At 40.7% G+C, this 25,166-nt stretch overlaps 1 protein-coding gene across 7 annotated transcripts in view; it reads left to right on the plus strand.

The window, feature by feature from the left end:
- epb41l5 (erythrocyte membrane protein band 4.1 like 5) overlaps nucleotides 1-25,166 on the plus strand; it is a 208,660-nt gene that overhangs the window by 116,752 nt on the left and 66,742 nt on the right. For all 7 annotated transcript variants that reach the window (XR_011356619.1, XR_011356621.1, XR_011356620.1 and 4 more), the window contains 3 exons: nucleotides 1,616-1,655; nucleotides 3,922-4,037; nucleotides 24,840-25,009. Coding sequence is in view for 4 of the 7 variants with exons in the window: in XM_069934871.1 (XP_069790972.1) it covers nucleotides 1,616-1,655; nucleotides 3,922-4,037; nucleotides 24,840-25,009 (326 nt within the window). In the remaining 3 variants the exon portion in view is untranslated. The remainder of the gene's footprint in view (nucleotides 1-1,615; nucleotides 1,656-3,921; nucleotides 4,038-24,839; nucleotides 25,010-25,166) is intronic.

Raw genomic sequence — 25,166 nt, forward strand, 5'->3', positions numbered from 1 at the left:
TTTTCTCAGAGAGAGATCAGTTTTACAGTGTTACAGTCAGCAGCAGCAGCTGGAACTGGAACAGGACAAGCTGGAAAGCTTGTGGAAAAATCCCATTTGGATGACAGGTTGTGAGTTCTTAGTTCAGCCTGGTCAAAACCCTTGTGGTTCATGCAAGAGGAGAAGACTGGCTGTCTAATGTTTCACTTGGAATAAGGGAAACAAGAAGGAATGCTGTGGTGACCTGAAAGAAAGAGGTTATCATCTGGAGAACCCTGAAGGGGCAAGTTTCGTCAGCAAGACACTGAAGTGGCTGATGGAAGTAAATCAGTTGTGGATGTCCTGGAACAACAAATCTCTCTCTGAAAACTGATAGGAACCTTCCTGCAACCATTTACCTTTCAAGCACCAAAGCCTGGTGAACTTTATAAATGTTAAATTCTGTGCACAGTGTTGGCACTGCCTGCAACCAGTGAATTTGGAGGAATGAGTTAAAGTGTGATTCTATTTTCATGTTTAAAGATAATTAAAAGCATCTTTTGTTTAAGTAACCAATTGTTTTGGTGAATATCTATCGCTGCTGGGTTTTGGGGTCCACTTGGCTTGTAACACCAAGTAACACAACATTTCACTTCTGAATCTGCAGGGGTAATCTGGTCACAGACTGGCACCTTGCTCCATCTGCTTTTATAGCGGGGATCTCCCAGTGGCAACCCATTTTAATTCCTTCCTCAATCCCCATGTTGACACATTTTGTCCATGGTCTCATGCAGTGCCAGACCAAGCTCTACATCACCACCACCACCACACCACCCCCCCTCCCCTCCCCACCGCCTCCGCATCAGTTCTCCTCTGTCCTCCTATCCATGTCCAATTTTGGCCTTTTGCCTGTTGGCCTGTGCTCCTCCTCTGCCCTTTCTCTCCTTCTTCCCCTGGCTTTTTTATTCAGGTACCTGTGTGCTTTTCGCTCATATCTTGAGGAAGGGCTCAGGCCTGAAATGTTAAACAACAATATGTATCTTTATCTCCTATGGACAATTTGGGATCTCCTGGCTTCCTCCAGCATTTTTGTCTTTTGCTACAATCACAGCACCTGCGGACTTTTGTGTTTCACTAATTTTGAATGGCCAGGTTTCAACTAAAAGGCTTGAAATAATGAATTTTAATATTTCAAACTAAGTGAAGGGGTACTTGCTGTATTCGGACTGTGCAAACAATGCTCTGTCATTTGAAACCCAATTGGATCGGTGGCATTGTTCTATAAATGAAGGGGTGCACAAAACATTTCTTGACGAGGTTTATTACAATCTATAGAGCATAATCATTGTAATTTGCAAGATCGGATTGTGTCGCTGGGCACTTTTTTAACATGTATTTGAAACTTCAGTTGTAACATTCTCTTCGATACAGACTTTTTGTTTTCTGGATGAGAACCTACTGTTCTATTTTGGTTTAGGGCCTGTGTTAGTAACCATTTTCATTGTATTAATGATAACAAGTCTGATTGTCCAAGAGGAAACATTTTATTCAAGTAGTTTTGAAGAATTTAATGCAGAATTTTCTTTGAAAAGCTCAGTTAAAATATTTTGTTTCACTGGTAACTCATTCAAGGCCTTTTTTTTTCCCTCCCAAACAGTTTGCTCATTAACACAGCAGCCCAGAAATCTGCCTCTCAGGTATGTGCTCTTGATTAATGTGTGAGAAGTGTGGTAATGCCTTGCTTCATTCAAGTTTGTTTATTATCAACTGACTGTACAAACGGTTACATGTACAACAAGACAGTCTACACGTACATACACAATATACAGCATATAATAATCACACACAATACATGAACATGTACTGGTAACTGGATTCCTATTTGAAAGTCATTAAGTAATTGACAGCAGCGGCTCAGAAATATCGCTACTCCATCTGTTTGTGCTTAATTGAGGAGAGTGTGACTCTCGGCTTTCAGTATTCTGTGAAATTTACATTCACGCTACATTTATGGAATCGTGCAACATAAAGGCTCTTCAGACATCTGTGCCTGTGATGGTTTTTTGAAATGCTTCCCAATTAGAACAATCCACTACTACAATATCTGAAACTTTTATTTTTCCATTCTTTATGTATTTGAAAATGACTAATCAATTCACTACTCTCGCATCTACTCATTGACTGTCACTGCTTGAATTTGATGAGGATTAAATATAGGTCCAAAAGGGACCTAAAAAGTCAATTTTCAAAATAATTTGCAAGACAATTTTAATGCACTTGCCTTGCAGTGGTGATGTAGAGCTCTTTAACCTACTCCAGTATTAGATCACAGCAGATTTTCATCACTGCTTCATTTGGGGGGCATAGTTATTACAGCGCCAGCTACAGGGGTTTAAATCCACTGCTGTCTATAAGGAGTTTGTTCTCCCCATGTCCTTGTCGATTTTCTTCAGGTCCTCTACTTTTTTCCCACGTTTCAAAGACGTACGGCATTAGTAAGTTAATTGGACACATGGATGTAATTTGGCTGTGTGAGCTCATGGGTTGGAAGGACTTTAATCTCTGAATTTCTCAACATTTGAACTAAAAATGTATTGAACCCATATCAAGAAGTATCCTGGAGGCATGAATATACAATAGAGGACCACAGTGCATGATTGCTTCTCAGTCTAGATGATGGTGAATAGTAATAATCCTCAAGAATCATTGCAAGTGACATTACTATCTTAAAAAAATCTATTAACCTTAATTTTGCATTAATTGCAAAATTTGTACAGGATACAGAACTGTGAACTACTAAGAGGACTGTTAGATTGCAGCAGGATGTCAACAGATTGTTGGAATTTTAATTGGAGATCCAACATGGTAAAAGGTCTTTCCGGCTCATGATCAGCACTGCCCAATTACACCCATGTGTCCAATTAACCTATTCATTCCGTACAGCCTTCGAACGTGGGAGGAAAATGGAGTACCAGGGTAAATCTCATACAGTCACGGGGAGAACTTACAAACTCCTTCCAGACAGGAGTGGATTCGAATCCAAGTTGCTGGTGTAATGCTAACCATTACGTTAAGAGTGCTGCCACTGTGTAGACATATGGAAGATTACATTGAATGCAGGTTTTGTGGCAATGAAGCATTTTGATAGAATAGATGAGATAAAGTATACACAATGCTGGGTTTTGCAATTGGAGGCATTGAGTGTTAATTCAGTCCAAACACTGGTCCAGCTTCAGTTGGAGGATTATGTCCCACTCTCGATGGACAGAGAGAGGATTTGTAGATGGTGTCTGTAATAAAAGATTGCTGATGGGGAGAATGGGAGAGTTTTCTTACAGAGAAGCTTGAGTGAAAATTTGATAGAAATGTAGTAAACAACAATGATGTTGGGCCTGCAGAGTGGATGGTAAGAGGCTGTTCCCTTTGGACGAGAGATCAGGATTAGAGCTTGTGGGTATAAGGAGAAAATGAAGATTTTATATTGCATACGCATGGGATAGTGACCGCTCTGGCTGCAAATGTGGCAATATTGATGGATGTTCCATTGTAGCCTTCAAGAGGGAATTGTCTAAGTATATGATTTTAAAAAAAATTGTTAGGCTATAGAAAGGCTGGGTGTGGACATGATCAGTTTGTCGGGTTGAGAGCATGTTGGCAATGAGTTGAATGACCTCCTTTTGTGCTGCAACTTTTCTTTAACATCCCTTCGTTGTATTTGTCATCAATGGTGAAGAACTGAAAAATGAATTCAAGGATGAGGTCTTTTTCGCATATTGCAATGTGATATCAAGAAAAGCAGAATTGTAAAAGAAATAGGTGGTTAAATTTAAACTTTGAGTGTCCAACTCAAGACACTGACATTGAATAGAGTGAAGAGATGTACTGTGTATTAATGTAGAACATGCAAGCGACTTCAGTTTGATCTTCAAGTATATTTTCATGCCTGTTTCGGTATCTCTCAAGGCTGTGACTTTGAGGCCGACTATCCCTGTTGTGACTGCATTACCCAGTGTTCCTGTGCCAATTGAAATAGAAAATCTTCCTAGAAGCCCAGGCCTCAGCCAGTCTGAGAAGAGGAGGTAAGGATGATGTCAATTTGAGCTTCATAACCAGTGATGCATGCAAGTGTGAGTCTGTCAAAACAATTTTTACTATTGCTTCACAGCACAAATGTGCTTAAGGCTTTGTGCTGAAGGTTTTGTCTTTTAATAAAAGTCTGTGCATTTGGCCACTTGGACAATCAAATATGATTGCAGATTGGGGAATGCAGTCTTCTGTTATTGACTAAGATTAGTTAGCAGCAAGTGAGCTGGCTTGAAAAGTATCTTTACTGATACTTCTTTACTGCTCTGTCCAATTTCAGGGAACTATGTTCTTGCACCCCAAGGCCTCATTATTCAATAACATTCCCCAGGGCCCTAATGTTTATTGCATATGACCTGGCCTGATTAATTTTCTTAAAATGTATTACGTCACTCTTGTCTGAGTTAAAATATTTTGACTCTTGAAACTTTCATTAACTCAAGACATTAATAGTGGGGTGACTTGCTTAGAATTTTTGGTGGGCAAGAGTCAAACTTGTAGTTTGTCCATACCAGCAGATTTTCCAAATACCCCACAGCATGGTTAGTGTAGCGGTTAGTGCAACACCTGTACAGTGCCAGCGATCAGGACCAGGGTTTGAATCCCGCGCTGTCTGTAAGGAGTTTGTACGTTCTCCCCATGTCTGTGTGGATTTTCCCTGTGGACTCCAGTTTCCTCCCTCCATTCGAAATGTACTGGGGGTGTAGGTTAATTGGGTATAAATTGGATTCCTGAAATGGCCTGTTACTGTGCTGCGTGTCTAAATTTGAATTTCAATTTCAACTGGGAAATGGATTTTAACTCAGACAAGAGTGACGTAATACATTTTAAGAAAATTAATCAGGCCAGGTCATATGCAATAAACATTAGGGCCCTGGGGAATGTTATTGAATAATGAGGCCTTGGGGTGCAAGAACATAGTTCCCTGAAATTGGACAGAGCAGTAAAGAAGGCATATGGTATACCTACCTTCATTGGCCGAGGCATTGAGTATAGAAATTAGGATGCCATATTACAGATGTATGCCAAACTAAGAGTATATCATGTGTGGTTCTGGCTGTCATGGTGTCGGAAGGATTTGATTAAGCTACAGTATCGAGGTGCAGAAACATTTTGGGGAATATTGCCTGAATATTGCCAGTTACAGGACAGTTTGGATAGGCTGAAACTGTTTTAGCTGGAGTAAAGGAGGGCACAGATATTGTAGATAACCATTTTTTTCAATGATGGGAGAGTCAAAAACAAGAGGGCATAGCTTTAAATGAGATAGTAAAGATTTAGAAGATCAGAGGACAAGCTTTTCCTCGCAGAAGGTGGTGGCTATGTGGAATGACCAAGGTGGGCGTGATTACAATTGAAAGACATTTGGGGACAGACAGGAAAGGTTTTGAGGGATGTGGGCCAAATGCAAGCAAATTAGATAAGTAAAGATGGCTCCAATGAAAAAGTGGGGCTGAAGGGTCTGTTTCTATGAATTATGAATCTCTGTTTAATTGTTCAAAAATAATTAAACTTTCTCAAAATGTGTTATTTTAGGGAAGTTTTTCCATTTAAATTGCATAATTTGAAATAATCCATAGTTTCTGTAATCTCTGATCTCTGCTTACATGATTGAGAGTGAGTAAGGAATTGCATTTCCAAATTTTCCATTATCATATTTGAACTTTCTATGGCCAAGCATATGTGTTCAGATGAAATATGCCATAGGGAGGTGAGATGTTTGTCTTACCATTGGTTAACAAATGCTGAATGTGCCTTTCTCTGGACCTGGAACTGAGTTTTACGAGTCCATTCTGGAAGTCCTGTGGTGTAACTAAAACAAGCTCTAGTGGGCATGTGTGACCTCATTGTTGCAATCACAGGTCGACTGGAAGCTTGATTGTCAATCGAAGAGATCACATTTGTCCATGAATCTGATGATAAGAGTGATTAGATGAACTCCTGAGACTGTCACAATGTGGCTTCACTGCCCACAATCTTTCTTTCTCTTACCCTTTGTTGCACAGCCCTGGCAATAGTACCAGTTGAAAGGTTTTAAATTGTTCCCTACACGGGCTCTGTTAATGACTGTAAGTGTTGGTCCATCAAAGCTCTGATCGTCTTCATTCTGGTTTTGTGTGCTGCTCTCTATAAGCTCTGCAGCTCCAATCAAAAGGATTGAATCAAATGGCTTCTCTGAATTTTTATCTCAGTCTCTGGAATCTGTGTGGTCAAGGTGGTGGGACGCCAGTGCTTGATGTAGCGTGGAACCGTTCAATGCAGTTGGTCCTTACGTTGGTGGGTGATTGTTTTCCTTCTGATCTGCCTTGCAATGAGCTGGTCATGAATTTTTGCTTGGAATGAGCTGGTCATGAAGGAGCATTTTCTGCATGCCTCAATTTGAGCTCCTAACTATAAGAAAAGGCTTGCTCTTTGTGCTAATCCTCTCATTAATTTTCCAAGCTGTGTGAGTTCTGGTGTAGGATTAAGCCACTAAGAACAAAAGGAGTATCAGCAGGAGGCCATATGGCTCCTTGATTCATCATTTGATAGGCTTGTGACTGATATTTTGCACCATCACTACGACCATATTCCTGTCTTCATATCCATTGTATTTTTATGCCTGATAAATCATCTATCTCATTCTTAATTATATACATAGTATTCTGGGGTAGGGTTAGGGCTAGATTACATGGGTGGTGGTCTTCAATTAACTTCATTTTGATAGAAACTATAAGAATTTAAAGGGCAAAGAGGATGATGAATTCTTGAAATGCATTCAGGGAAATGTTCCTATATAATGTATTCACAGCCCAACCTTGGGGGAGGTGTTTGTTTTAATTGTGGGACAAAAAGTGGGGCAATTAGTGCCAATAATTGAACATAGAATATTACAACATAGAACAGCACATGATATTGTTCTGATCTATATTTTTAAACCTACTCAGCAATCTAACCATTCTGTCCCTCACACCATAACCCTCTTTTTTTTTTTGTCTTGCAGCCATGTGCCTTTTAATTGTTACTATTGTACAGGGCTCCACATTCCCCCTCTCTCTCCCCCCCCCCCACTTCTGCCAGCCATGCATTCCAGACAACCACTACTCTGTGTTTTTAAAATGAAACATTTTTGACATCTCCCTGAACTTTCCTCCCCTAACCTTATACTGTACAGATATCCTCTGGTATATGGTACAGTGACCATGGGAGAAAGGTGCAAACTCTCTACCCTGACTAAGCTTCTCATAATCTTGTAGACCTCTTAGTCCCTTCTCATCCTTCTTTTCTCAAAAGAGAACAGCCCTCCCTTTGTTAACTTTGACTCATAAGACTTATTTTCCATTCGAGGCAACATCCTGGTAAATCTCCTCTGCACCCTCTCCATAGCTTCCACATCCTTTCTGTAATGAGGTGACCAGAAATGAACACAATATTCCAAGAGTGGTCAAACCAGAGATTTATAGAGCTGCAACATTACCTCACGGCTCTTGAACTCAATCCCCTGAATAATGAAGTATGAATTTCATAAACCTTCTTAACTATCCGATCAACATGCACAGCAATCTTGAGAGATCTATGGATTTGGACCTCTGTTCTTTCACACTGTCAAGAATGTTGCCTTTAACCATGTATTCCACCTTCAAGTCCAACATTCCAAAATGGATCACTTCACACTTATCAGGATTGAACTCCATCTGCCACTTTTTTGTCCCACTCAGTATCCTGTCAGTGGGGAGTGTTGAAGGAACAGATCACAATATGATAAATTTTATAGCAGCTGTGAAACTTTAAAAGTTTCCTTCCACCCTTAAACGTACAGTACAGGGAGCTGTAGGTAATTTGTGGTATTTGGGTGGCGTGGGCTGGAAGGACCTATTGTCGTGCTGTATGTCTAAATAAAAAATTGAATAGAACATTTTTATATTTTCAACAAAATCTGAGGATATAAATATATTAATTATTGAAATTGGAACACTGCTAAATTCCAACAAAACACCAAAAGGAATGAATTCTAAAGGCACTCTCTAATCGGGGAAATTTAGCAAAAGCACAAAGCTTTAATTGAAACTTGCACATTGTGTTTCAGACTTTTTCTAGTTGTCCACTATTTCACTGTGTGCTGCTGTATAGAAATCTATGAAGTCAATGGCAGTGCTTTTAAGAACATGGAATGCCCAAAACTTTCTTTGGGTGACTTGTTCCAATAACAAACAGCCTACAGCCTACTTCCTTGAAACTTACTCACATCTCTGGGTTGGATTCTCTGGCAAACTGTTGAGAGCTAAAGCCTTCCAATGAATATACAGTCACAGTTTGACAGCAGGAAAACAGGCCAGCATATTCCCAACCCATTACTATGATGGTGTTTTGCATGTGAGCAGTTAATGAAGGAACGCACAATTAATTAAGGTAACTTTAAAAAATCAATTCCTTTTACCTCCTCTGTGGAGTTGTACATGGAGAAATAAGTGCTTCCTTCCATCCTGGATGAAATCTAGAAGGTGCCAATGGTATGGTTGTTAACATTGCATGTTGCTTCTGCTTGATCTGCTCTGAAATGAAGGCGAATTGAGCTCCTTTTTTCCAGAGAAACGCTAAAAAAACAATGACCAGAGTTGGAGCTGCAGTTTTTCGGTTTGTATAAAGATAATGTTTTAAAATGAAAATAATATAGTTTGGCTTAGTTATTATTTTGAGCTCTGTGAATGTTGTGTGCATCTCCTATTGTTTGCTATCTTTTTTTTTATTTGACTGTTCTTCCAATAATCCTGCATTTTATCTTCCTACAACTTTGGTTTTAAAGCATTGATATCTGTATTGGTATGGGAATACCCATGGTACATTTAAAGACTTGCTGCTCTTGACAGATTGCTATTAATCCTGACATTCTGATATAAGCTCGTGGACAGAATACACATGCATGTAACCCCAGAAGCTGGAAACAATTTGGCAGAAGAAAAGGAAATCTTGTCTTTAATGATATAGACCCCTTCATGTGTTTGTATCTTCCCCGAGTGCTGTGTGGCCACTGAAATCCTTCTGTAATTAATGTACTCATACTCAAATTATTGGGAATGGAAAGCCAGTTTTTCAGCCGAATTGGTTCCATAAATAACATGCCAGTGTATTTCTTTTACTGACATTAATTGATGAATAAATATTAGCTAGAATTGGTGGTCTGAGTGCACAAGTGATATGTCACATTTCTTTTCGCTCATCGAAGACATGTGAACATCCTTGGAAAGTATGACAATTATTGCTGATTCTAAATTCTCCTTGAGCTAGAGATGAGCTCTTGTTTTGAGGAGAGGCAGTCTTTCTGATGAAGGTGTACCCACATTGTAATGGGTAGGCAGTTTCCCAGATTTGGATCAAGTACCATGACTATATTTGTAAGTGACGATGATTTGTGAGTTGGAGCAGGCCCCATCCATAGGCGTATGGGTAGTGTTCCCATGTGCTTTTGGTGGTGAAGGTCACAGGATTGGCAGGTGTTGTTGAGTAGCATTGGAAATCAACTGCAATGCATATTATAACTGGTGTGCACTACAACCACTGTCTGTGCACTGCCAATGGAGTGAGTGAGTGGGTGGTTTGGAATCCGATTATGTGGCCATGAATGGTGTTGTATTCCCTAAGGGTTGTTGGAGTTGTACATTTCCAACCAAGCTGAGATATTGCAGTATATGGTGAGTAGGCTCTGGAATGTTAGAAGGTGATTAATTTATTACAGGATGCCCAATCTCTTGTGACCATAATATTTATAGACTAGTTAGATTTCAGATGGTGATTGAATGTTGACTGGGTGGGAATGAAATACAGTAGATTTGATTTGTCTTGGTTCCTAACATTGCTGGGTTGTAGTTTAGCCTGTTCACAGTACTGTAAGTTCTGGGGTGTACCGGAGAGGTGGAATTGTTGTGTGGTTCTGTGGATTTTACTTTAGTCAATGTTCCAAGCAGTTTCTTGATATCACATAGAGTGAAATGAATGAGATGAAGATTGGTTTCAGTGATGGTGCATGGGGACTCCAGAAGAAATGTTACTAGGATGATTCCTGAATGAAATGGTTCTCATTTGAGGAGCATTTGACATTTCTTGGCTGTTTCCCATGGTGGAAGAGTCAAGGAACAGAGGGCATAACTTCAGGATTGAAGGGCTTCTGCCTAGAACAGAGATGTATAGGAATTTCTTCAGCCAGAAGGTGGTAAATCTGTGGAATTTGTTGCCACTGGCAGTTGTGGAGGCCAGGTAATTGAGAGATTGATAGGTTCTTGCTTAACCAGGGCATCAAAGGTTAAGGGGAGAAGGCCAGGCAGTGGGGTTGAGTGAGAAAATGGATCAGCTCATGATTAAATGGTGGGGCAGACTCAATGGGCTGAATAGGCTATTTCTGCTCCTATATATATTATGGTCTAAGACAAAGTGGTCCATGCTTTCAGCAGTTCTGGGTGAATATGTTGGCAAGTGCTGCCTTTGAAGCAGAAGATGCTTCTACAGCCGCTTTCTCCAAATTGCAGTTAAAATGCCTGACACCATTCCCAAAGGTAGATAGTATGAATGAGTTGGGCTGAATGGCCTGTTTTCATTCTGTCAAGTTCTATTACTGCAAAGCTTTAATAGAATATTGACAAGACCACATCTGGAATCCTGTCTACTATATTTGTCTTCTTATTTAAGGAAGGGTTCATTGGAAGAAATTCAGAGAAGATTTGCAAGAAGTAGCTGGAATCAGCAGGTTGTCTTGTGACAAAATTTTAAATTTAAACTTAGATATGCAGCACTGTGACAGGCCCTTTTGGTTCACGAGCTCACGCCGCCCAATTGACCTACACCTCAGTACATTTTGAAGGGTGGGAGGAAACCGGAGCACCTGCAGAAAACCCACACAGACACATGGAGAATATACAAACTTCTTACTGACAGCACCGGATTCGAACCCCCGTCCCTGATGATGTAAAAGCATTACACTAACTGTGCCATCCTTGTTGGAATGCTAGGCTAGCATCCACTGCAGTTTATAGACTTGATTCAATCATGGGTCATGACCAGTCTTCACTGTGTGGATGTGAAGAGAGTGCTTCTTCTTTTTAGGGAATCTGGACCTCGAGAATATTATTTTTAAAAACTAAAGGGTCCCTGGTTTAATACATTGGATGACAATTTTTTTTTGCTTAATATCAGGCAGTGAGACGCTGCAACTCTCTTCCTAAAATGTTGGTGAAAACAGAATTTTAGAATATTTTTAAGACAAGAGTGAGAAAATGATTGATAAACAAGTGCTGGGAGAGGAGCTGAAGTTGCATCAGATCAGCCATAAACGGAAATGGTGGAGCAGACTCAAAGGGGTGAATGGCCTCCTGCTCCTTATTTGTTTATCCATAGGTATCTGTGATCCGGTATCACTTAAAGGTGGCATGTTTGGCATAGGGGTAAGCTTAATGCTGTCACAGTGCCTGCGACCCTGATTTGAATCCGGTGCCGTCTGTAAGGAGTTTGTGCATTCTCCCCGTCTGCGTGAGCTTCTCTGAGTGCTCCAGATTCCCCCCACCCTTCAAAAACATACAGGGATTGTAGGCTAATTGGGTAAAACTGAGCTGCAGGGGCTCGTGGGCCAGAAGGGCCTGTTACCAAGCTGTAGTTTAAATTAAAATTCTGTCTAGCAATGCTACAATATATTGCAGCTTTACCAGGCTATAGATGGACCTGCTATTTCTTGTGTACACTCTTCTGTGATTATCCAGGGTTGATTCTATGGCTTGATTGTAATGGTTGAGTGCCAGGCAGGGTGACAGATTGTCCTGGGATATACCGGTAGTTTTGTTGCTGATGGCCAAATAGCACCCCATGCTTGACATCTTTTAAGCTATCAGATCTGTTTGCATTTCTCTTATTTTGTGCTACTGTTGTCTTGCATGACATGATGTAGGGCGGACTTGATGATACTTTGTCTCTATAATGACATGGCAAGCTGCATCTGCTATGTTTGGTGAAAATGAGGTCAGGTGGGTTTATCTCGATCAACCTTGATGTAGTTTGTTTATTGTCTGCTCAGGCCCAGTCTAGCAGCCATGTCATTTCCCAAGCTCTGATATCAATGAAGCTGCAGATTAACCCTTGGCTGTGGATATTCATTTTCTACCCAGAGAATACTCTGCTCTTGAAACTCGGTTCTTCTGAGTGGCATTCAGTATGGAGGCTACTAAGTTGTTAACTGAAGGGTAGTAATTGAAAGCCAATTTGCTCATCTTTACTCTGGCTTCATGGAGTCCATTCTCTCCTGACTCTACCCTTTCCATTGGCAATCATATCTAGCAACTATGATGGATGATTGTGAAGAATATTGGCTGTATGTAATGATTCTGAGTGTATGATGTTAGGCTGCAGTTTGGCTGGACAGGGGGTCTGCATTTCTTTTCAGGAAGAACCTTTATCAGTGTTCAGATTTTTGCTGAGATATCTGGGCTGGTGCCTGATCAAAATGCTCATGGTTAATTGTTTTGATGTGGCAGTTTGTTGCAATCGAGTGTATATCCCAAAGATTGTGCTGGTTAGTTAACTCCTCCTCACTGTAGGTAAGAAATGAATGAGAATTCATGGGCAAATGAGAGAAATTGCATAGCCACAAGAAAGGAGGGAGAACAGGAATAATGTGGCTGGGAGCTGGCCATGTCCCCCATTGTACTGTTACCTCTTTCTGTGGCAGGTTAGTGAACTCCTCAGTCATGCTGTCATGGGTTTGGAGCCCCTGATAAACTGGAAAGTAGATTGTCTCCCTCTTGACTGTCAATGAATCAGATGAGCTTATGCCAGTAAAATAACTACCGTGCCACTGACTTGATGAAGTGAAATAAGGGCATGGGTAAACCTGACATGGATAATCTCAAATGAGATATGCTGTACAATGTGGGAAAATAGCTCATGTTGTTTCACAGGATTGGTGTCAGACAAAATAATTTATGTTGAGCCAACAGAAGAGACCATAACTTGGTCAAAGTAGTTTTGAAGAAAGCTTTTGAAGTAAAACAGAGAGATACAGAGTTGGGGGCAGTTACCAGAACTAGTAAAGTAATTAAAGATAATCTTCAAGGCTACATTCTTTGATAACATGCTTGTTATTTTGAAGTTGTGATCATTCAGAAGATCCAATTAAAAACCCTCCTGTGCGGTGAGGATGTAGAAAGAGAAAATTAGTTCTCCATTCAGAGAGTACAGAGCTAGTGCAAAAGAGTTCAATGCTTTAAATCTTTCCTATCTTGCTCTTCCCACGTTTTACTTCTGGGCTTCTGTCAGCCTTTGTGATTCACTCCCAGCCAAGTCTGCCCATTGCTAACCACTAACTCTGCCTCACGGTCCAGGCTGGCATGTGCTGATGACTCCCAATTCTGCGAACGTGCATGGAATCTGCAAGCTGCGCCGGCTGCCACCGACAGGACCTACACTGAGTTTGTCTATGAGCATAATCTGAAGAATGCTGGAACAGAGTAAAAATAACAATGCCAGCCTTTGTTTCAATCTCAGCTCGAGGAAAGGACGCCTTGAGTTGTCTCTGCTCAATGATAAAAATGTGGTGATTGCAAACTGGGGGAGAAGGGTAAATGTCTGTACAGAAAAAAATATGGTCCATTGAAAGGGTGTGGGAGGACTGGGTAAAGGCAGATGGGAATGGGAAATGTTTATGGGTGATGAACTCTGTACAGATTTCTTGTCAATTTACTTGCAAGCTAGGTGATCGGGAAGAAACTTTTTTTTCCTACATACAAAGTGCCTTTTACTCATTATAATGGCAACTCCATGCTACCACTGGTCTTCTTTCCCCTCTCCATTCCAAACTCAGAACATGTGTGAAAACCCCTCTGCAGTGAGTTGTTTCCATCAACCAATTAGCTTCAAGTTTCTCCCTTTTCCCATCTCTTGCACCTGTGGTTAAACTCTCAACCGCATATGCTAAGAAAGAGTTCCTTTTATCCTAATGTTCACATCTGCATCCGGGTCACTAATCAGGAGAAACTGAATTGAAAAGGTGGTGCCTCCAGTTTTTGACCAGGACAGATGTGCAGAGAACCCGAAGTGGCAACATCTAGTTCTGGATTAATGTTGTTTTTAATTGTATAGGTAGATTTTAAAATTAGTAACTTGATATTCCACTTTACAGCGTAGTTATTAGGCGCCTCTTTTGTTTCACAACCCCCTTCACCCTTCATGTCTGGAGTATTATTTTCTTTTTCTTGATTGATTCTTGAGAAAGTTAAAAATAAAAATATACATCAGGAAGGAATCGGAATGCCTCTCCCTCCCGTTTCTTTCCATGAACCATAAAGTAAAGAATGCAGTGGGTTTTCCTTTATGTTTGGTATGCTGATTTGCCTGTGCAGTGGTGTCTGTATCAGCAGTATCTGTGCACTTCGAATGAGAAGCTAGCTGTTCCCCATCTCCTTTGGTTTCGACAGTAATTCAGCAAAGCAAACAATTCAGCTCATCTGGTATACATCTGGGAAACCGATTGTTTTGCCCATAGGTATATTCTGATCTCCCCATGATTTTTTTTTTTGTAAATGGGAATTCGAGGGCCCCGAGAGTGAGGATTTTTTTTTATAACATTGAAGATAGATGATGAACTTCTTGGTGTAATGCATTACTCTAGATTGTTTTAACTGTGCCTGGTATTTATAGCTCACAGTTTTGTTATTGATCCTGCTTTACTGTAATTGATGTATTTTTCATGATGTTTCGATTTGTAAATCAAATCACTGTTTTCCCTCACTTATTTCAATTCCTAACATTGAGTCAATATTAATGAAATTGTTCCACATTCATAAAGTGCCTTTAACAACCATATTTTATCCCTGCATTGTATTTCTTCATCTGAAAAACTGTACCTTTTGAAAATGCATGGTTTTTTTTGTTTGTTTGCACAGAGCCTTTTGCCAATAATATTTGTGCCTCAAAATTATTGATTCTAACAGGTCCTGCCGTTCAGATACAAGCTTCACCCATCCACAATAATACAATTATTAACTGCTTTCTCAAGTATTTTAAGAAAAACTCAGCACAAAACAAGTTATTGAGAAGCATTAAATGAAAATTTGATTGTGTTGCTTGGGATTTGAAGACTGGTTTGCATTAATTCAGGGTATATGAACAATGCCATTTTGAGTCCAGAAAATCCAAGTCCACAGAAAACAGTCGCAAGATTAATTATAACAAAAGGACCAGATCTATTCACACTACCTGTTCGTGGTCCCTCTATATAGTCGGAACAAAGTCCCTTGGGTTCAAAATCTCTTGTAGGATTTTGGAGCAAAGTAAAAATGGAATCCAAAACAAAAAAAGGATAAATTTAGAACAGTGACTTTCAAACTTTTTCTTTCCACTCACATATCACTTTAAGCAATCCCTTACTAATCACAGAGCACCTATGGCATAGGGATTGCTTAAGGTGGAATGTGAGTAGAATGAAAAAGTTTGAAAACCACTGAACTAGAAGCACTAAACAGGCCAAGCAGCAGCAATGAGGAGAAGTACAGAGTGGATGTTTCAGATTTAGAACCCTTTAGCAGAACCACAGAAGTGTGAAGAGCAGTGAGCTGTATGTTGCAGAGCATCTGGAGGAGTGAGAGAACAGAAGGGATATCTGTCGCAGAGTGCGGATCAATGCCATTATGGTTACAATCACTGTCAAAACTGGCTGTGACAGATTTAGGAAGAGGGAAAAACAGAAACCAAGCCAAAAGTGAGAGAAAAACAAAAAGGCAGTTAATGGAGATTGTTAAATGTAATATAAAGTCTCAATGGCTGAGTATTCAGTACACAGTAATTCATTTGGACAATTCTCATGGATATTTATTCAACTGGCACCAAGGATGCAGAATGGCTGAGAATGTGCCACATCCAAGTTTCAAGGGGAATTTTTAAAAATTCTAGGTAACCACTTTTTTTTAATCCACCTATCATCTCCTACCTTTGCCCCGCCTCACCCCCCCCCCCACCCCCCACTATATATTTTTTGTTTCAATTTGTTTAATTTTTTGGTCTTCCAACTAATTTATATTGATGATCACACTGGGTCAGCTTCATGCACCTGCAATGAGCTTGTCAACATCATCAACTTTGTGGCCAACTTTCATCCTGATCTCAAACTCACTTGGTCCATCTCCAATAATACTCACCCCTCCCTGGATCTCTCGGTCTCCATCTCAGGAGACAAGCTTCCCACTGACATATACTACAAATCCTCTAACTCCTACCTACAACTACCTTGACTACACTTCCTCACACCCTGTCTCCCGCAGGGATTCCATCCCTTTCTCTCAATTTCTCCATCTCCGCTGCATATGTTCCCAAGATGAGGTTTTCCAGTCCAGATCTTCCGAAATGTCTGCCTTCTTCCATAATTGTGGCTTCCTCTCCACCATCCTCAACTCAGCCGTCACACGCATCTCCTCCATTTCCTGCTCATCTGCCCTGGCCCCCTCCATTCCCAGGCACAACAAACATAGAATCCCCCTCGTTCTCACCTACCACTCCACCAGCCTCCACATCCAACATATCATCTGCCGGAATTTCTGATACTTACCACAGGATCCCACCATCAGACAAATTTTTCCTTCTCCTCCCCTCTCAGCCTTCCACAGGGACCACTCCCTCTGTGATTCCCTCATGTACTTATCCCTCTCACCTATCGCATCCTCCCCCCACCCCCAGCACTTTCCCCTGTGGCTGTAGGAGATGCAACACTTGCTCCCACACCACCTCCCTCACCATGGTCCAGGGGTCTAAACAGGCCTTTCAAGTGAAGCAACGCTTCACTTGTATATCCACAGCACTTACTTACTGCATCTGTTGCTCCCTTTGTGGTGCTCTCTACGTTGGAGAGACTGGGTGCAGATTGGGAGGTTGTTTCGCTGAGTACCTCCTCTCCGTCTGCAAACACTGCGACCTTCCAGTAGTCAACCATTTCAATTCTGAGTCACACTCCCAGATTCCCATGTCTGTTTCTGGCCTCCTGACCACCTGCAGATTGGAGAAACAGCACCTTACCTTTTGTCTGGGCACTCTCCAGCCAGATGGCATTAACATTGACTTCTCTCTGCTTTCTGCTAAACTTGCACGTCTACTTTCCTCTCTCCCTTTCCTGTCTTTCCATTCTCCTCTTCCTTCCCCCTTACCCACCCAGCCATCCCTCCTCCTCCTCATTGCTGCTGTCCCCAAACTCCCCTCATCCACCTATCATCTCCTGCCTTTGCCACCCCTCCCACCTTTTTGTTTGGACACCTGCTGGCATTCTCTCATACCTCGATGAAGGGCTCGTCCAAAACGTTGGTTATGTATTTTTTAACCATTGCTACATAAAGGACACTGTATGACCTGCTGAGCTCCAACATTTTGTGTTTTTACATCAACTACAGTGTCCACAGATTTTACTTTTGTTTAAATTAATTGTTACCGTGACCACTTTGAGCTGCACTCCATCATAGATATCGTCTTTGTTCATGAACATAGAATATTACAGCACAATACAGGCCCTTTGGCCCTTGATGTTGAGCGACTTGTATATTCATTAAAAAAAATACCCTCCCTACCCTCTAACCCTCTTTATTTTCCACCTTTCTTCTCTCCACCATTCCCCCTTAAAACTTGCTTTCTTATTGAAAAACATCTTTCTCATAAAAGAAAGATCCTTGACCTGAAACATTAACTCTGTTTCCTTACACAGCTCCTGCCCCCATCTCTCCAAACTTTGTGTCATCTGCAAACTTGATGACACTGCTTTGAAGGCAATTGCTAATTAGTTGTTGCTGTGGCCAAAGTACTGACGCCTGCAACCTGCTCTCATTGCTGCCTGTCACCTGGAAACAGACCTGTATTGACCAACTCTATTCTGCCTTATTCACTTCTAAATCCATGCCAGTGTAGTTCAGTTCAAGTTTGTCTCGTTATATCTGGCACAGTGAGAAGGGTTTGTATTGCAGTGAAAAGATCAATTAGTGCATAGCAAGGGCAGCATGGGAACACATGTTGAGGGTCATTAAGGAGCATGATGGCTGCAGAGAAGAAACTGTCTCTGAACCATATTGTGTGATATCATACTCTTGAAGTTTCTCCCCAACAAAAGCAGAGCGAAAACAGTGTGGCCAGGTTGGGATGGATCTATCAGAAAGTTGGCTGCCTTCCTGAGGCAGTGGGAAGTGTAGACGGAGGGGAGGAAGGCTTGTGCGATGTTCTGAACTTAATTCATCTTGTGCAGCTTCTTCCAATCTTGCATGGAGCAATTCCAATACCACGTTGTGATGCATCCAACTAGGATCCTTTCAGTAATGCACCTATAGAAGATGAGGGACATGTTGAAGTTCCTTAGCTTTCTAAGGAAGAAGGTTTTGGCCTTCTAGAACAGTTGCCAACAACTGCCTGTTGCAGGGAGAGATTAAAGATATCTGTAAATACACTGTCATCTTCTACCTGGGGATCCTCTGGATACAATGAGGGACTTCATCTGGGACAGTTGCTTTCTGTGGATTAGTCGATCTCACAGCAGCAGTAGTGTCCGTGGATGCAGGAGTGCATGAAGTAATTTTAGGATTAACTGAGTGGGTGAGAATAGTTGTGGATATATTACCCCACATTCCAGGGTCTCTAATTTTAAACATTCACCTCATACAGTATCTTCTTCTGGCTATCCATCCCATAGGAGGATGATGATAGTTCTTTTCAGTCAGTTTGACATGAGGATACCCCACTCTTCGGAAAGGAACAGGATGTGCGTGAATGGATTTGGGTGAATAGGGGTTGCACAGGTTCAGACCCATCCTCTTGACATCCCCTCTCGGATCCAGTAGCATGGTGAGGTCCAAGACGGCTGGGGGAATTCTGTTGCAGTAAATGGCCAGACCAAGCTTCGATGCAAGGGATGCCCTTTCTGCGCTTCATGGTGCGTGTTTGCTAGATGGCCATTGACCCTATGAGAAGGTTTGTCTGCCCTTTGACGGGTCTTGCGTTTTGTTCTACAGAGTGTCTAGCCACCCTCCAGGTGGGTGAGCCAGTTTATTTGCCGACCACCTGACAGGTCATACTGGGTTACTTGGTGCCAATAGCACTCAGACGAGTGACCTTCTACGGTATATTACCAAAAACCTCTGTAAGTTCAAATATACCACATTTACTTGTTATCATTTATCTATTCCACTTGGTGTATCCTAGACATGAAGTGTCAGTGAGTTTTGCTTTCAGAAACCCTTGCTGTTTTTGCATGATTCAATCGATTCTTTCCAAATGATTTTTCATTGCATTTTTTAGAAAGGATTCCATAATTTTCTCCACTACTGACTCTGATCCATAATTCTTGTTTTTATTTATTTCCTCCTTATTTTAACTTCAGTTGACATTTGCTGCCCTCCAATCTCCAGCAAATACTCCTGATCCAAAACAAATTTTGGTAGCTGATCACCAATATTTTGGTATTTTCAGGGGTACTCATATTTGACCTCAAGCATTTTGATTGTCAGGCCCTAGGGATTTGATGACCTTTCACCTAATAGGTGAACTGGATTAGGTGTACTGATTGTCCTAAGTGATTCTCCAGATTGTTGGCTCTGTACTGATTTGGGCATTTCACATGAGGAGGAATACTACTGCTTGACTTGCATCTAACTTCTCCCAACAAGTTATTTGATGCACTTGAGTACAAGCCAAAATAAAGACATGCTTTTGGTTTCAGTTCTGGAACATGGATACTGATTGCTGTTTACATACAACAATATCTCAAGTGCCTATTTTAAAATGCATGATTTAATTTTTCCCACTTAAATGAATGTTATTTCCAAACAATGCATCCAACTTATCTGGTTAGTTAAAATTTTGTTCAGTGCATTGAGTTATTGTCTGTTTAATTTGCCTACCTGGAACAAAAACTTGATTTCACTCTGGAAAGTTTTGAGGGGGGCTAGCATGAGTCACGTAAAGATGGGAGTGAACAGGATGACATCAGCTGTGATAAAGTTATGTTAAACAAAAACCTGATAGAAATTAACTGTGAGAGATCCAAACACAAAGTGAATGGAGTTTGAATTGTTTTCTTGTCTGGAAAAGGAGAAGGAAAGAAGCCTCACCCATAATTGGGTTTCAGGCCTTCTCAGCTTGCTTCTTGCAAGTGGCCACTCAGAGTTTATTTTCTCGTCTGGTGTGGACCAATTTTGTCCAGTAGTGATTCTGGTACAGGACCTTGTGTTGGCAAAGGAAATGATGCAGGAGCAGTGGGTACTGGGGCTCAGTAAATCCATTGATGCCACAGAATGAAGAAGAAGGCAGTTCCTCATTTTGTCTCTTAGCAAGATTGTTTAAGGAATATGTGCGTAAAGAAATTTGTTGGTTCCCTTCATTGCACCCCAGTTTAGTTACTGACGAGCCAAAAAAAGATGATGTGGACAAATCAGATGCACATATTCTGAATAACTGGGAAGTCGATAAATAGGTGTCAAATTTCTCATTAGTCCATGCAAAAGTGTTGGTAGGTATCTAAAGCAACCAAGCCAAAGAGCTTGAATTGGGTGATCTTCCTCATGTCTGAAAGTTGTGGATTATGTTATGTGCATTAAATGCTGGAGGAACTCAGGAGTGCCCACAGAAGATAAAGATATGTTACTGACATTTTGAGCCTGAGTCCTTTCTCAAGGAATTGGCAAAAAGCAGGGAGGTGTCTCAATAGTGAGAGAGAAAGGTGGAAGAATGGGAGGGGGAGGAGTCCAGACCAGCAAACAAAAGGTGTAATTGGATTTGATCAGAGGAAATATGATAAATCAATTTGGCTCTGTGGAAGGAGACAAAGGGAAAAGAAAGAGAGAACAAGAGGAAAGGAGACAGGGTGAAGTTTAACAGAAACTGGGGAAGTCTGTTAATCCAATCTGGTTGGAATGTGCCTGGGTGTTCTCAGTCTGGCAGCTCATGAGACCATGAACAGAGAATTGAAATAGGTAGCCACTGGGAGATCCACACTATTGCAGTGCTCAACAAAGCGATGTCCCAGTCTGCGTCCAGCCTCTCCGATGCAGAGGAGACCACAGCAGGAGCATCTGATGCAGTAGATGCTTATTGCAGATTCACAAGTGAAGTGTTCCTTAACTTGACAGGACTCTTTGAGGCACCGAATGGTGGTGAGGGGGGAGGTGTGGGTGCAAGTAGACCATCTCCTGCAGTCACAGTGGTAGGTGCCAAGGGGTCGATTGGTGGGGAGGGAGGCTTATGGCCTTGGGAATTGGATGATGGGAGATGTAAAGTTTAAATTGTATAAGTCTTGGTATGGGCAATCCCATCATTCAGTCATCTAATTCCACAAAATTAAAATGTTAAGAAGGAGGATAAAACTGATTGGTTGGCCTTGCCTAAGATTTAAGGGATGCATTTTGGATACTTGCTGGACTTGAAAATTCCTTTGGTGTGAGCTGCACTTTATGTTAACACATGAACACCAGTTTCATCTAATTTGCAATCATCACTTTGTCTCCAGTGTGAAGGGAGACATTAACATAAAAGCAGCATATGGTATGTGAAAGTGCTGAATTTCGCTGAATCAAAACAGTTCCAAGCTAGCATTGTATTTGGTGAATTAATAAAACTGAGCAGCAGAAATGCAATTTCCATAAAGCTAAAGTGTTGTAAACTTAATGGCAGAGAATATAGACGAGGTACAACTTAAAAATTTTCTACGGAAAAGACTGACTGCTGTAGGTTAAGCCAAATGGGAAGATGTATCTGAGTGCAATTTCCCTGCTGGCCATTCTAGATGGGGAAAATTGCGTGTACCATGATGTCCTAAAATGACTAACAAATAGATTTAATAAAAGTAAAATCAATTGCAATCTAAGATGCTGAAAATCTTGTAAAGGGTATATTTTGTATTGGTGTTTATCCTGGTGTTTTTTTGCAATGACCAAATGAAATTTCATGAATGAGTATTATTTATTGGTTTCTTTTATATTATTTCAGTCTCCTGCAGCTGGACACTGTAGATGGGTGTGGAACCTGTACCTCAATCAGATCACTGTTCCTTCTAAATCAAAGATGAGACCTTGTGTATTCCTTGCTACCATTTCACCAAATATTGGAGCAGAAGTACACCCATTGAATCTCCTCCGCCATTCTAATCATGAACTGAGCCCCACTCCTTGGCTTTCTCCTCATAACCCTTGATGCACCTACTCATCAAAAACCTGTCAATCCATACTTTAAATACACCCAATGACCTTGTTTCCACGGCCACCAGTAGCACAGACTCATGGCCCTCTGAAGACATTTTTTTTCCATCTGTTTTAAATTGACCCCCTTTTTTCCCAAAGTTATGCCCTCTTTTCCTCAACTCCCCTACCATGGAAAACATCCTTGCCACATCTACTCTGTCCAGGCCTTTCAGCATTCAAAATGCCTCTGTGAGGTCATCCCTCATCCTTCTTAATTCCAACAAGTACAGCCCAAGAGCTGACAAATGTTCCTCATATACTAACCTTTTCATTCCTTGTATCATTCTAGTAAACTATCTCTGAACCATCTCCAACTCCAGCACATCTCAAATAAGGCACCCAAAACTGTATACAGTACTCCAAGTGAGGTCTTTGTAGAGTCTGAACATTATATCCCTGCTCATATATGTTATTCCTCTAGAAATGAATGCCAACATAGTTTCAACCTGGAGATTAACCTTTAGGGCAGTGGTTCTCAACCTTGTTCTTTCCACTCACATACCACTTTAAGTAATCTCTATGCCATCAGTGCCCTTTGATTATTAAGGGATTGCTTAAAATGGTATGTGAATGGGGGAAAAAAAGGTTGAGACCCAATTGTTACTGAAATATTTTGCTTGAGAAAAATTGTCATTGGCCCATTTCCTTTGGAGTTATGAAACTTTGTCCATAATGTGTCAATTATGTACGATTAAAACAGTGGTTTTCAAACTTTTTCTTTCCACCCACATATCACCTTAAGCAATCCCTTACTAATCTCAGAGCATCTATGGCATAGGGAATACTTAAGGTGTTATGTGGATGGAAAGAAAAAGGTTGAGAACCACTACTTTAGGATATCCTGCAAGAGGACTCCCATGTCCCTTTGTATCTCCAAATTTTAAATTTTCTCCCCTTCTACATAATAATCTGCCTATCTATTTCTTCTACTTAACTGTATGGCCGTACACTTTTCAACATTGTATTTCACCTGTCACCTCCTTGTCCATTCTCCTAATCTATTCAAGTCTCTTTGCAGCCTTTGTGCATCCTCAGCACCACCCACTCTACCACCTATTTTGGTGTTATCTGGAAATTTAGCCACAAAGCCATCTATTCCACAATCCAAATCATTTATATACAACAGAAAAAGAACTGGCCCCAACACCGACCCCTGTGGAACACCACTGGTAACTGGTAGCCAACCTTCCTAATCCTGCCGATCAGCCAATGCTCAACCCATGCTAGTATCCTTCCTGTAATTCCATGGGCTCGCATCCTGTTTAGCAGTCTCATGTGTGGTACCTTGTTAAAGACCTTTTGAAAGTCCAAATACATCTCCCGTGTCAATCAAAAAAAATTCCAAAAGATTTGGACCATGAAGTTGCACTCTAAATGCTAACACCATGTGATGATTAATAAAGTGCGCAAGTGTTTATACTATTCAGATTCCATACAAGAAATGTTTTAAAGGGGGATAAAAGTCTTGATTCAATGAAGCAGGTAAGGATGTTTGCATTACTCTGCAGAAATATAAAGTAAAGCATAAAGTCATTAGATTCATCCAACATGATTAAATATCAGCTCATGATATGATATTGAAAATGCTTTACAATGGAATGTTTGATACCTTTGTGTCAGTGATTCAGCAAGTACATTACAGGACAGCTGCTTCTGAGGTGACGGAACATCTATCAGCGGCTGCATCAGACTTGTGCTTGAATCACATGATATTAGCAAATGATGTATTGATCATGTTTTTATCAGTTGTAATTATTTCTTAAGGAATTCTGAGAACTTGTGCCAAGGACTTGGAAGTTGCACTCTCCAAACCTGTGTGTATTCCCTTGAAAGCGCAAATGGTTGGTCATGTTGAATTGCTCCATTATTACTGACACCATCACCAAATAATATCAGGTGGTCTTAATGAATGCAGGCAGATAATTTAAGTTTATTTTTGATTCAAGAATCAAAGGGGCACAACCATCATAAAGAATTGTTGGGCAGTAATAATTTGCTAATTGCTTATCACAATTAAATTCATGCAAGATTGTATACTGCAGAATTGTTTGTGCATTAAGAAAATGCACTAAGGCTCTCTTAATTCTTAAAGTCTGAATTTAAAATCTATCATGTGTTTTTTTATTTTGAAGGCAGTGCTCCTTTAATTGGTACTAACCCTTTGAGTACTGTAACAGAATCTCTGTGGCAATACAAAATGCTGGGAATTTGAAATAAAAGGCAAAAATTCTAGAAAAATAGAAATTTCTGACCAATGATCTACCATTGGAAAACAAATGGCTTGATCTGTTGCTTTTATTCAAAACCTTGCATTTTAGAATATGATTCTGCTTGGAGTTGGGTTGTTTTCATGCAAGGTGTGCGATTGTGACATGGTCTTAATGAAAGTTAAGTTCTATTCAGTGTGCAAAGGGTTAAAAGAAACAATCATTCATGATTTAAGCTGGCTGCTAAATTCATGGCATTGATCTATGGGGTGCTTTTTCCTGCTTACATGCATGCCAGTGTTTATTTTGTTCCATGAATGTTTGCCTCAGTGTCTTGAAGCCTTGCCTAAAATGGGGTTGCTGATTTACTTGTCATTCACAGCCTGCAGATAGCAGATTTGTTAGACACCAAAGAGCTGTTAGAGACTTCTGTGGATGAGGTCATAGGAGTGCCTGTTACCATGACAGCACCAAGAATTTCAGAAGAGTCCGTTCAAAGTTTGACCTCTGCTGGGATAAATGAAAGTGCACGTGAAAAACCAGATTCAACTGGTAAGAAGCAGTCCAATTTATACGGACCGTTGAATTTCTTACATGATAATAGGAGGTGTTTCTTTACTTTAATTAGGTTATTCCATAAAATAAATTCAACTTCCACAATGTGTCACATTGAATCTACTCAAATAGGATGTGAATTACTTTCAAATTA

This window comes from Narcine bancroftii, chromosome 4 (genome assembly GCF_036971445.1).
Source record: "Narcine bancroftii isolate sNarBan1 chromosome 4, sNarBan1.hap1, whole genome shotgun sequence".
Lineage (NCBI taxonomy): Eukaryota > Metazoa > Chordata > Chondrichthyes > Torpediniformes > Narcinidae > Narcine > Narcine bancroftii.